Source organism: Ursus americanus, chromosome 22 (assembly GCF_024610735.1).
Source record: "Ursus americanus isolate L20-20 chromosome 22, mUrsAme1.1.p, whole genome shotgun sequence".
Classification (NCBI taxonomy): Eukaryota; Metazoa; Chordata; class Mammalia; order Carnivora; family Ursidae; genus Ursus; species Ursus americanus.
In genome coordinates, this window is record NC_142148.1 from 29,132,251 (window position 1) to 29,142,456 (window position 10,206).

Sequence of the window (10,206 nt, forward strand, 5' to 3'; positions counted from 1 at the left end):
AACAGGCCTCTGGGGCTGGGCTGGAGCCTGAGGAAGCATGGGTGAGACCGCGCTGGCTTCAGTACCCACCCCCCAGGACTCCCCCGCCCATCTTCCCTGGAGTAGAAAACAGCGCAGACCCGAGGATGGGCCGGGGTGTTCGGGTAGTCTCACCAGGCCCCCAGAGCTGCTGGCACTGCTGCTCAAGTGTAGGACACGCGCCATCCCAGCAGTAGCCCCGGCCGCTGGCACACGGCGAACCGTCCAGTAGGTAAATGTCCGGGGGGCAGTAAGGGGAGGCGCCCGTGCAGAACTCCGGGAGGTCACAGTCGCCCACGGCTCGGCGGCACGGCACGCCAGCTGGCTTCAGCTACGCAGGTGACCAGGTGGAGGGAGGGTGGCCGAGGCACAGAGGGACAATAGACAGCGCGAGACCCACGCCAATAGCGCGGCTCAGAGGCTGGAGGGCCAGGCGGGCCCCGCGGAGAGCACAGCCAGCACCCGCAGGGGGACCCGAGCGCTCCAGTCAGCCAAGACCCCCAGGCCGGCTCGCAAGCGCCCCCTAACCCTCACCCCGAGCCTCCCACGCCCTCACCAGGCAGCGCGCGCAGCAGTCCCCGTGGGTGCACTGGGCCCCCGCACGCAGCGAGCAGTTGTGGGCGAGGCAGCAGGCGTCCGGGCACTCCTGGAGCCGAAAAGGGGACGTGGGACCCGGTGAGGACGCCGCGCCCCAGACCTCGGGGGAGGGGGCGGGCGGGCCGCCGGCCTCGGGTCCCGGGGAGGCGGGAGCGCGGACCTGACCTGGCGGGCGCCGCAGTCACAGTCCTCGCCGTCCTCCACGAGGCCGTTGCCGCAGCGCGCCCGGGGCACGAGGAGCCTGGAGTCGGGCGCGTTGGAAAGGCACGCCCCGCCCCCTTTGCGGAAGAAGGCGCGCAGCTGGCGGCGGCTGCAGGCGCTGAACACCCGCGGGAACGGGCGCCTACGGGCGGGGAAGGGCGTCGGGCGCGCGGGGACCGCCACCCTCGGCCCCCCGCTCCTCTCCGATCCCCTCCCACCACTACCGCCTGTACTTGGCCACAGCCCCTGGGTGCGCGCACACCGCCTAAGCGACCGACGGCCCGGATCCTCTAGAGGTAGCGCCCAAAGAGGGCAAGTAACCTGCACAAAGTCACACTGCGAGCCCGAGGCGGGAGCGCGTCACGCCAGGACCAGGCAGCCCAGGACTCGAGGCCGAATCGCGACCTAGCGCTGTTACTCCCGGGGTTAGAGAATCCTTGCTAGAATGTTCTAAAAATAATCTTCATTCTTTTGAGAATCCTCTTTTTCTGCGTTTCCTCTTTTTAAGCGTCATAAAGAACTCTCGGGGCTGGTGCTTTGATCATATCCCCATTTTACCGAAGAGGAAGTCGAGGGATAACCTTTTCTCCCAAAGAAAGGGCCGCCGAGGAAGGCCCCCGGGTCCAGCGGAGCCTCCCCCGCGGCCCCTACGCGAGCAGGGTCCGTACCCAGTGGCCGCGGCCATGACGCAGCCGCCGGGCTCGGCCGCCGCCTCCACGCAGCAGCCGTCAGGGTCGTGGCTGAGGCCAAGGCTATGACCTATCTCGTGGGCCATGGTGGCCGCTGCGCCAATGGGGAGCTCTGAGTGGTCCTGAGAGGGAGTGGGGACGGTCACGGCAGGCTGCGGGGACGCCTCCTCCCCGCACCCCTGCCCTGCCTCCTGCTCCCGTCCCGAGTGTGTGTGTGGGGGGGTGAAGCTCACCGTGCTCACGCCTCCCGAGCTCTCGGCACGACACATGCCCTCGATGGGCGCCAGGCCCACGGTGGCGCCCTGGAAGGCGCGGCCCCTGAAGGCAGAACGCAGTGTGACCCGGCGGGGCCAGAATTCTAGGCGACCGGCAGGGGCCCCGCGGGGGTGGCGGAGGCACCCACGTGAGTAGCTGCGCCGAGTCGTGGGGCCGCCGTGCCCACAGCCCCCGGCGCCAGTGCAGGAAGGCCCAGAGCGTGGCGTTCGCGTCCGGCGTGACGCGGCTCTGGTCCTGCTCCGTCCACACTTCCAGGCCGGTCAGGGCCACCTGAATGTCCAGAGTCCTGAGAATCTGCGGACGGGACGGGGGTGAGGACAAGAGGTGCCACAGCACCGGTGCTCCTTCGTGGGGGCGCCCTCTCTTCTCGTTCCCTGGCCTCATCTCCAAGCCTGCCACACTCCCCTAGGACTTGCCAGCCCATATGGCAGTCACGCCCCGCCTCCCCCCCCCCCCCCAATTAGGGCTCTCTTTCCACCAACCCCAACCTGGTCCACATAGTTGGCCACCTCCAGGAGGCGCTGTTTGGTGTGGTTCAAGTTCCGGTGCTGGGTCAAGAACTGGAAAGGCAGACATAAGGGGGTGTGACAGGCTGAACTGGCCCCATCCCACCCCGCCAGCCCCCTGGGGCCTCTGGCTCACCAGCGTGTGGTCAGCCACTATGTACAACTCCAGGAACTTCGGGCTCCTGCGGACCTCCCGCCTCTCCTGGGGAGAAGCAATGGTGACCCTCAGTGGCAGGCTGCTGGGCTTGAGTCCTGACCGCTAACCCCAATTCCCAGGAAGCACAAAGTTAACTTTAAAAATTGCTAGAACTTGTTTCTTCAGCCTCCAAATAAAAATCTCAGGATTGGAGGCCCTGAACTGCGGCTGTGTATTCCTATTCCTTGTGATTTGGAGGACTATGGATACCGCATTCCCAGTCCCACTCCTATCTGTGCCCCTGACCTTGATCTGAGTGGCACGAGAAAGGCTGGCCATGTCCCCTTTGTTCCTGGCATCCCTGTGGCCACAGGCCCTTTTCCAGCTGAGCAGCTGCCCAATCCAGAACATTCTGTGAGTGATGAAGTCCTCAGAGTCCCCAGCTGACCGAGGATGCACGTAATAACTGGCATTCCTGCCCAGTGTGATCAGGCCCCTGGGGTGCAGAGGAGTGCAGGGAGGGTGTGAGGGGACTCTTGGCCCAGCCCCAGCCCCAGCCCCCTCCCCCAGAACTCCTCACCTCATCCCAGAGCAGGTGCTGAAGACCACCCAGGAGTCAGGGAAGCCCCTCACGCGCCCGTGGTAGTGGCAGTGGTCCTGGAGAGCAAGGGACCCAGCCCCAAAGCTCAGCCAGGGCTGAACTGGGAGGGACAGAGAGAGAGAGAGAGAGAGAGAGAGAGAGAGGGCACGGTGGGAGGCTGCCTCCAGCCTCTCCTTAAGAACAGGAGGAGAATGGGGAAGGAATGGTGGAGAGGTCTTCAGGGAGTGCACCCCCCAGCACCCTTACCCTGTCCTCAGAGCCCATGGAAGTATCTCACCGTGCGGTTGGGGACCAGCACCACGGGCTGCCCATCTGGGCTATAGTGAGTTTCTGTGTATCCTGGGGCCAGCAGCCTGCTAGGAGGGGGTGTTGTAGAAGTCACCTAATTCAGCACGGCCTCTTCCAGGATGCCCTCCAGCCTTCCTCCCTGAATGCTAATGGAGCAGCTCTGTGAGTGAGACACAGGGCTAGCACTGAAGAAGCACCCACATGTACCTTAGGGAAGGGACAGGAGCCATGGTGTGTTGCTCAGATCAGAAAAACCCTGGGCTAGAGGAAGGAAGGTGGAGGGGAGGAAGGAGACTTGGTGATGGCTGAGGTGTGGGAAGTGGGAGTGTGGGAAGCACCAGGGAGGAGCAGGAATGGGGAAAGAGTTTGTGGTCCCTGTGGGACCTGTGGCTGGCAGCTGGGTCCACAGGTCTGGGGAGGGGCGGGAGGGAGGGTTCAGGAGACACTGGTGAGGAGGTGGGACCTGGAGTTAAGGAAGTGCAGTGACCTCCCTAGGTGGCCCTCCCTGCTGCTCAGCCTAGTTGGGCATCTGGTCAACCCTCTGTCATCCTCTTTCCCACCCCCAAGATCCTTCAGACCTTCTCGGGCCCCTAACTCCTCATATCTCCCCACCTGTCCGATGGTGATGCTCACCCCATGCTTCTAGAGAAAAGAGAATCCCCACCTGCTCACAGCTGCTCCCGCCTGCTCACCTGAGCAGGAATCCCCATCCCCACCTTCTTCAGACCCCACTCCAGTAATGATCCCACCTTCCTTCTCCATCTCTCCAGGCTCCTTCCCACCAAAGCAAATCAACCATGAGTCAATTTCTCTTCTGTCAAGAAAATCCTCGACCCCCATCTTGCCTTGACCTCTTTACTGCCAGACCAACCCAAAGACCTGTGATGCCTGCTTCTCCACCTCCTGGTCTTTCCTCCACCTTCTCTAGATTGGCTCCCCCAATACACACAACACACTCAACTGGAAAAGTAGGCAATGCGGTCACCCCCTTTCATCTGCGGGGATGTTGAACCCCAGAGGAACTGTGGTTAGATGTGGTGGAACTAGAATGTGTTCCTGGTCCATCTGGCTCCATGGGGAAGAAGTCAACATGTGTAGAGTGCTTGGAACAGTGCCTCCAATGAAGCGAGCAATCCATGAATTATAGCTGTTGGTAATTCCATCTGGATAGTTTCCAGACCCCAAGCTCCATCTTGGATACCCACCCCACCCAGCCCAGTTCTGCCTGCTCATTCACCAGCTCAGAATCTTTGGCTTTGCACCATCCTGGACACTCAGCCTTAAAATGGCCTCTGTGATCTGGCCCTACTGGGACTCCCCAATTTCATTTCCCGCTGCTCCCTTCCCGCAGATGGAGACCCTCCAGGCAAGCCAGGCAGACCGCCGCCCCCTGAATGTGTCTTGACTTGGTAGCCACTGCACCTTTGTCCCTGCTGTCCCTCAGCCCAGAGTTCCTACTCAATTTTGGAATCCATCTTGGATTCTTTTTTGACTCAGCACACCCTTTAAGCGCCCACAGGGTGATGCTCCCTCATTTCTGGCAGGAAGCTAACAAGGTGCTGCTGGGGCTGGAGTGAGAGGTGTGCCCCACAGCAGGGCTGACCCAGCCTCAGCAGCCTGCTTCAGCCTTGAGGGAGCCAGTCATGGGCTCGCATGACTCTTCCTGTCGCCTGTACCAACTGCCTCTGGGGCCCTCGCCCCATCCAGCCTCCCTCATGTGTTGCCCTCAGTGCCCCCCACACCGATTCCCCCCCTGGAGAGGGGGGGCTATTCTTGGCTGCCAGCCTCCTCCCCGGCCTGGTACTCACTGGTTCTTCTCCAGCTCCAGCAGGAGCTCCTGCCCTGCAGCCTTCAAGGCCACCAGCGCCGTGTCTAGCTTCAAGACCTGGGCAAGAAGGAGCAGGTGGGATGGGGAGCTGGCTGCTGAGGGGGAGCACCGGCAGCAGGGGGCAGCAGGCTCCCCACTTGCCATGGGAGGTGTGGATGGGTCTGGGGGTGAGAACATGCAGGCATGTATGTTCCCAAACTCGGGATGCTTTTCGTTCTGACAACAGGCATCTGACACAGCCTGCGAGGTAAACACCACATCCTCCGGAGAGATGAGGCAGGGGGTTCCAGGAAGGAATCCTGCCTTACACAAGGTTACTGGGCCCCTCCTCTGGCCCTCCCTCCTGTTTCACAGCCAGAAGCCTTCCTCTAGACGGGGAGGACAGTGGGGTGCTGAAGACGCTGGTAAAGGAGCGTTGGGTCGGCAGTCTCAGGCGTCCTTACAACCACTTGTTTCTGTATCTTGCTGCCCCCCCACTCCCTATAGAATTCAGACTTTACTCCCTCCTCCTCCAATTCTGACAAACCGAAAACTTCCCTGGCCTCCCGAAGGCCTGCCCCACACCTGCTTCACTAGTCCATGAAATAAACATTAACCCCCCCCATTCCAGGCCAAGAGGGAAACAGCTCGGCTAGATGTCAGGAGAGGCGGGCCCGGGCCAGCCTCTCCTTCCCCATAGCCTCTTTGCCTCTCCCACCCTGTGGGAATACCCCAACTGCCCCGCCTTGTCCACTCGGCCTGGCTGGGGGCCCGGCGTTGGAGCCGGCCCAGGAGCATCGTGGAGAGCTGCTGGCCCCCACCCTTGCTGGCCCTTCCCTTTTATCGCACCATGCATTGGGCTGGGCCCCAGGCCAAGGGGCTCAGATTCTTTTGGGGGCCTTTTCTCTGCAGGTGGGGAGCAGACAACTCCCCCACCCCAGCCAAGAGACCTCCCCAAGGCCCCAAGCATGAGCTCACGTGGCTGGAATGCCATTTACTTTATTGGAGAAAGGTTTGTACCAAGGACAGACAGCTGCCCCAGATGGAAAGCTTCCTCCTACCTCAAACCCAGCCCTCAATCTTCACCCCTGCCGTCCTTGCTTCCTGCCCTCTTGGTAACCCTGCTATTCACTCTGCACCCCATCCCTAACCTGAAATATGGGTATTTAATGCCTCTTGGACAGGACTCTCTGCCTCAACTCTGTCTGCTGTCCTCATCTTGGCAGGCTTCCTGAAGGCAGAGGAAAACAGTGCCCTCTGGGATGCCCTTCCACGTCACAGCCCAAGCCAGGACTGGGAGGGAGGACCACAGTCAGTGTGACTCCAGCATGTGCCTAGCCTTCCCCTCTGCCAGTGATGTCCAGGACAACCAACTCAAAGCTTGGGACAGCTTGAATGGGGGCCCCTGAGGGTCTGGGGGACCCAGTGAAGGTCCGAGGTTAAAAGCTGCTGGGCCTGTGGGGGCCTCCTAGCCTTCATGACAGTGTCCTCCTGCTTTTCTCCTTGCTGGCTTAGATAGTGGGTTGTTCTCTCTTGCCTGAAAATTCAGGATGAAGAGGGCTCTCTAGACCTAGGGGGACATTGGTCAACAGTTACAAGTCTTTCAGACTTAGTGGGCGTCAGGCTTCTGGGCTTCTGGGCTTCTGGTCTCAGGCTGTGTGACCTTGGGCACTTTCTCCAACCCCTCTGTGCTTCAGTTTGCCCCTCTGTGAAATGGGGATACCAAGGGCACTGGCCGCCTGGTTTGCAGCACAGCTGTGTGACACATACAGATGGGGACACGGTCATTCTGGAAGCGTGAGGGGTGGGTGTTGGCAGGAAGCTGGGGCAGAGCATCCTGGAGAAGCAAAATCACGTGCATTTGGGGGACACTAGGAGAGTGACCAGTGCCCCCTGGCCAGAGGTGGATGCTGCATGAGCCAGGGAGGCTGACATTTTCCTGGAGGGAACAGCCATGTGTCCACAGGGTAACATGTTCTGGTAAATTTTGCAAAAGGAAGGCATTTTGGTATTTTCTTCAAGAGGCCCCTGAAAAGTTTCAGGCCGCACAAATTCTGGCCTCACCTCTGCTTGGTGGGGTGGGGGTGGCCTGGATAATTCTGGAAGGGAAGGAGCAGGGGGAGGTGGGGGGAGGGAGCCTGAAAATGACTTCCATGTGTGAAGGCTCATGTGAGCCAGATCTCCCCACCCCCACCTGCCAACCCTCCGGGAAGGGGCCGAAAGGACCCCAGCCCAACTGCCACGCTGAATGAAGAGGGCTAAAGGGGCTGGGAGACCCTGGGCCCCTGCGGAGGGAAGCATGTGCTGGCACTGACCGGCTCCTCCAGGGTGACCGCGCGCCGGGCTCTTCCATCCAGGACCCAGTGCAGGGTGACTGGCTCTCCGGAGTGTTTTCCTGGGGGGAAGACAGAGCAAAAGATGAGGGGGAGCATAGTGGGCAGGGACGACTGAGGGATGAGGTTACAGGACATCAGCTGGGTGGAATAGGAGACTCCGTCTTCAACACTCAAAGGTGGAGCCTGGAGAAGGGTGGCCGCCCGTGGGGCATCCCTGGAACCGAGAAGCCACCACGGAGCTGGCAGAAGAGAGACAGAGGAGCCTGGGAAGGATAGCTCAGCTGGGGAAGTGGGAGCCCCACTGACCTGGGGGAGGCTTGGGGGTCAGAGGTCACAAGGAAGAGACCAAGGCCCCCAGTGCAGAAGGGAAAGGAAAGGGGAGGCAGCCTTGGGTATTTTTAGACTGGGCAACAGATGCTTTTGGGATGAGAGATCTGTGAAGAGAGATGTCTCCGCCATCCGAGAAAAACAACAGCCAGATGTCTGGGGAGGCCCACCTTGCCCAGACCTCCCCTTGGCGGCTTCACGCTAGAAGCGGGATTTCCAGGGACCCCAGCTCAGAGGCCCCTTCCCGGGATCTTTCAAGGTGGGGAGGCCTGGGGGACAGAGCCTGAGTGCTCCCAGGGCGGGCCTGCTTAAGGGGGCTCTGGAGGAATACCAGAGCCAAGCATTACTCAGAAGGCTCTGGAATGCTCCCCTGGAATGCTCCCAGCCCCCCACCCCACAGTGGGTCCCAGCAGCTCTTGCCACACCCGCCCTGCAGTAGCCAGGCCCCAGGCAGCCCAGAGCCTGAAGGCAGCCCTCCCTGTCTGACACAATCCCTGGGGAAGCCAGCCCAGCTCCCAGAACTGACAGCTACCCAGCACCCACCCAGCCCTGACCCCACCCTGAGATGGCTGACTGCAAAGTGTTCCAGCTCTTGCCAGGCTACCCCAAGTACTTTCTCTTCCTCCATCCTCCCCCCCAGACACCATCAACAAAGACCCAGAATAGCAGCAGCTCTAGGAGTCCCCTTCCCCCAGGAAGCCCTCCTGGTTTGGATGAGCGAGTTGCCATGGTGGGGGAGGGATCGGAGTGAATCTGGGAGGAGGGGGACATGGGGGGCAACCAGAGAGGACTTAAACTGGGTTTGGAGAACTACCTCTTGCTGGCCCTAGGCCTCCCAGGTAGAGAGGGGAGGGTGTGCCCGCATGCACGTGCACGTGTGCTTGCGGGTCGGGGGTTCTCTTCATGGCACCCCTGGGGGGGGGCAGAGATGGAGCTGTGATGATGAGGGTTAGGGAGCCAATGTGGTGTTGGGAAGCACAAAGCCTCTGTCCACTCTTCCCAGGGGTCAGATCCCCCTCTCCTGACCCCAGGTTGAGGAGGAGGGAGCAGCCATCCCCCAAGGCATGAGGGCTGTCATTCCACCCCCAGAGGGCCCAGAACAGAACAGGACCCTATCCCTGTTGGGAACTCCCAGACAGTGCTCTGGAACCCCGAGTCCCCAAGCTGCTCAGGCCAGCTGGCCATTCCTGCCTCCTTCCCAGGGTCCAGTGTCCTCAGTTCCCCCACAGGACACTTCCCATACAGGGTACAGGACTCGGCCAGTACTCCTACGCACCGCACCGGGTTGTGGAGGTTACCTTCCAGGGCCCCTTCTGTCTGAAGCAGCCTTCTCTACCTCACCAAACAAGGCAACAATATCAACAACACACAGGCACCGCCCCAAGGCCCTGGGATAGGGGATGAGCCCGCGGGCTGCATGAGGCTGCAGCTGGTCCCCTAGTCTGAGGGCACAGCAGGGACTCCTGGAAACCAGCGGGCTCCGCCTCAGGGCTGGAGGTGCAGGAAAGTCCACACTGGCGGATGGGGTCTGGGGGTGGCCAAGGCAGAGAATCCTGGCAGAGGGGTTTGGGAACCTGGGCAGCTGGTCAAAGGGGACCACCCCCCACCCCCACTGCTTTGCCACTGCCACTGTGGCAGCTCGGCAGAGTGTGTCAGTCTGGGCCGCAAGGCCAGCCCAAGTACAGCTGAGCGTCCCGGGGCAGGTCCTGCGGAGACCCTGCCTGTCCTCCCGGCCACCGTGGTGGGGGTTGCGGGGAGGGAGTGGGGGCGGTTCAGGCCCTCCATCCCAGACAGCGACCTCGCCTGCCCCGCGGGGCACGTCCCACTCACCTTGAAACGCCTCAGCCCCCCGCACCGGCAAAGGTAGCCTCAGGAGCAGCAGCACCAGCAGCCACGCCCGCGACCCTCGAGCTCTCGGAGACCCCCGGCCCATCGCTGCGAGCGCCTCGGCCTCCACGCCGCGGCTCCCGGCTCCCGGCTCCCGGCTCCGCCCGGGCTGGATCCACCAGGCCGACCCACGCCCAGAGCAGCCGGCCCGCCGCCTCCCGACCCTCCCGCGCCAGGGGAGCCGGAGCGGCCGTCTAAGGGTAGGAGCGGGGCGGGCGGAATCCGCGCGGCCCCTCGGGGAGCGGCCCGCGCAGAGCCTCCCGGCAGCTCTCGGCGCCCTGTCCCCGCGGGGGCGGAGCGGGGGCGGAGTGGGGATGGGGCGGGGCCCCTCGCAAGGGCCGGTGAGGGCCACTGGGGGTGGGTGGGGGAGAGACCAGGGCTGGGGGCCACCTGTTGCTGCTCGGGTCTGCGCAGGGAGCGCCCCCCGTCCGCGGCCCCCTCGGCCGACCTCTTTCCCCGCCTGCTCACCAGTCCTGCCCGGAGGGGCCCTGGCCGGAACCCGGCGGAAGTGCCCCTAGGAGAAGGGAGGCGGGCGCC

At 62.4% G+C, this 10,206-nt stretch overlaps 1 protein-coding gene across 11 annotated transcripts in view; it reads right to left on the reverse strand.

Moving 5' to 3' along the window:
• The window catches only part of ADAM33 (ADAM metallopeptidase domain 33), a 16,958-nt gene extending 6,752 nt beyond the window's left edge, over positions 1-10,206 (reverse strand). For 7 of the 11 annotated variants that reach the window (XR_015720936.1, XR_015720935.1, XR_006781543.2 and 4 more), the window contains exons 1-15: positions 9,613-10,206; positions 7,435-7,514; positions 5,121-5,197; positions 3,302-3,380; positions 3,004-3,080; positions 2,730-2,919; positions 2,424-2,489; positions 2,270-2,341; positions 1,909-2,075; positions 1,739-1,823; positions 1,485-1,627; positions 781-958; positions 575-664; positions 154-349; positions 1-27 (exon numbers count right to left, since the gene is read on the reverse strand). The exon at positions 1-27 is cut by the window's left edge and continues 82 nt beyond it. Coding sequence is in view for 8 of the 11 variants with exons in the window: in XM_045808301.2 (XP_045664257.2) it covers positions 1-27; positions 154-349; positions 575-664; positions 781-958; positions 1,485-1,627; positions 1,739-1,823; positions 1,909-2,075; positions 2,270-2,341; positions 2,424-2,489; positions 2,730-2,919; positions 3,004-3,080; positions 3,302-3,380; positions 5,121-5,197; positions 7,435-7,514; positions 9,613-9,715 (1,630 nt within the window). In the remaining 3 variants the exon portion in view is untranslated. The remainder of the gene's footprint in view (positions 28-153; positions 350-574; positions 665-780; positions 959-1,484; positions 1,628-1,738; positions 1,824-1,908; positions 2,076-2,269; positions 2,342-2,423; positions 2,490-2,729; positions 2,920-3,003; positions 3,081-3,301; positions 3,381-5,120; positions 5,198-7,434; positions 7,515-9,612) is intronic. The other 4 variants (XM_045808256.2, XM_045808275.2, XM_087853726.1 and 1 more) reach the window with 4 other exon arrangements.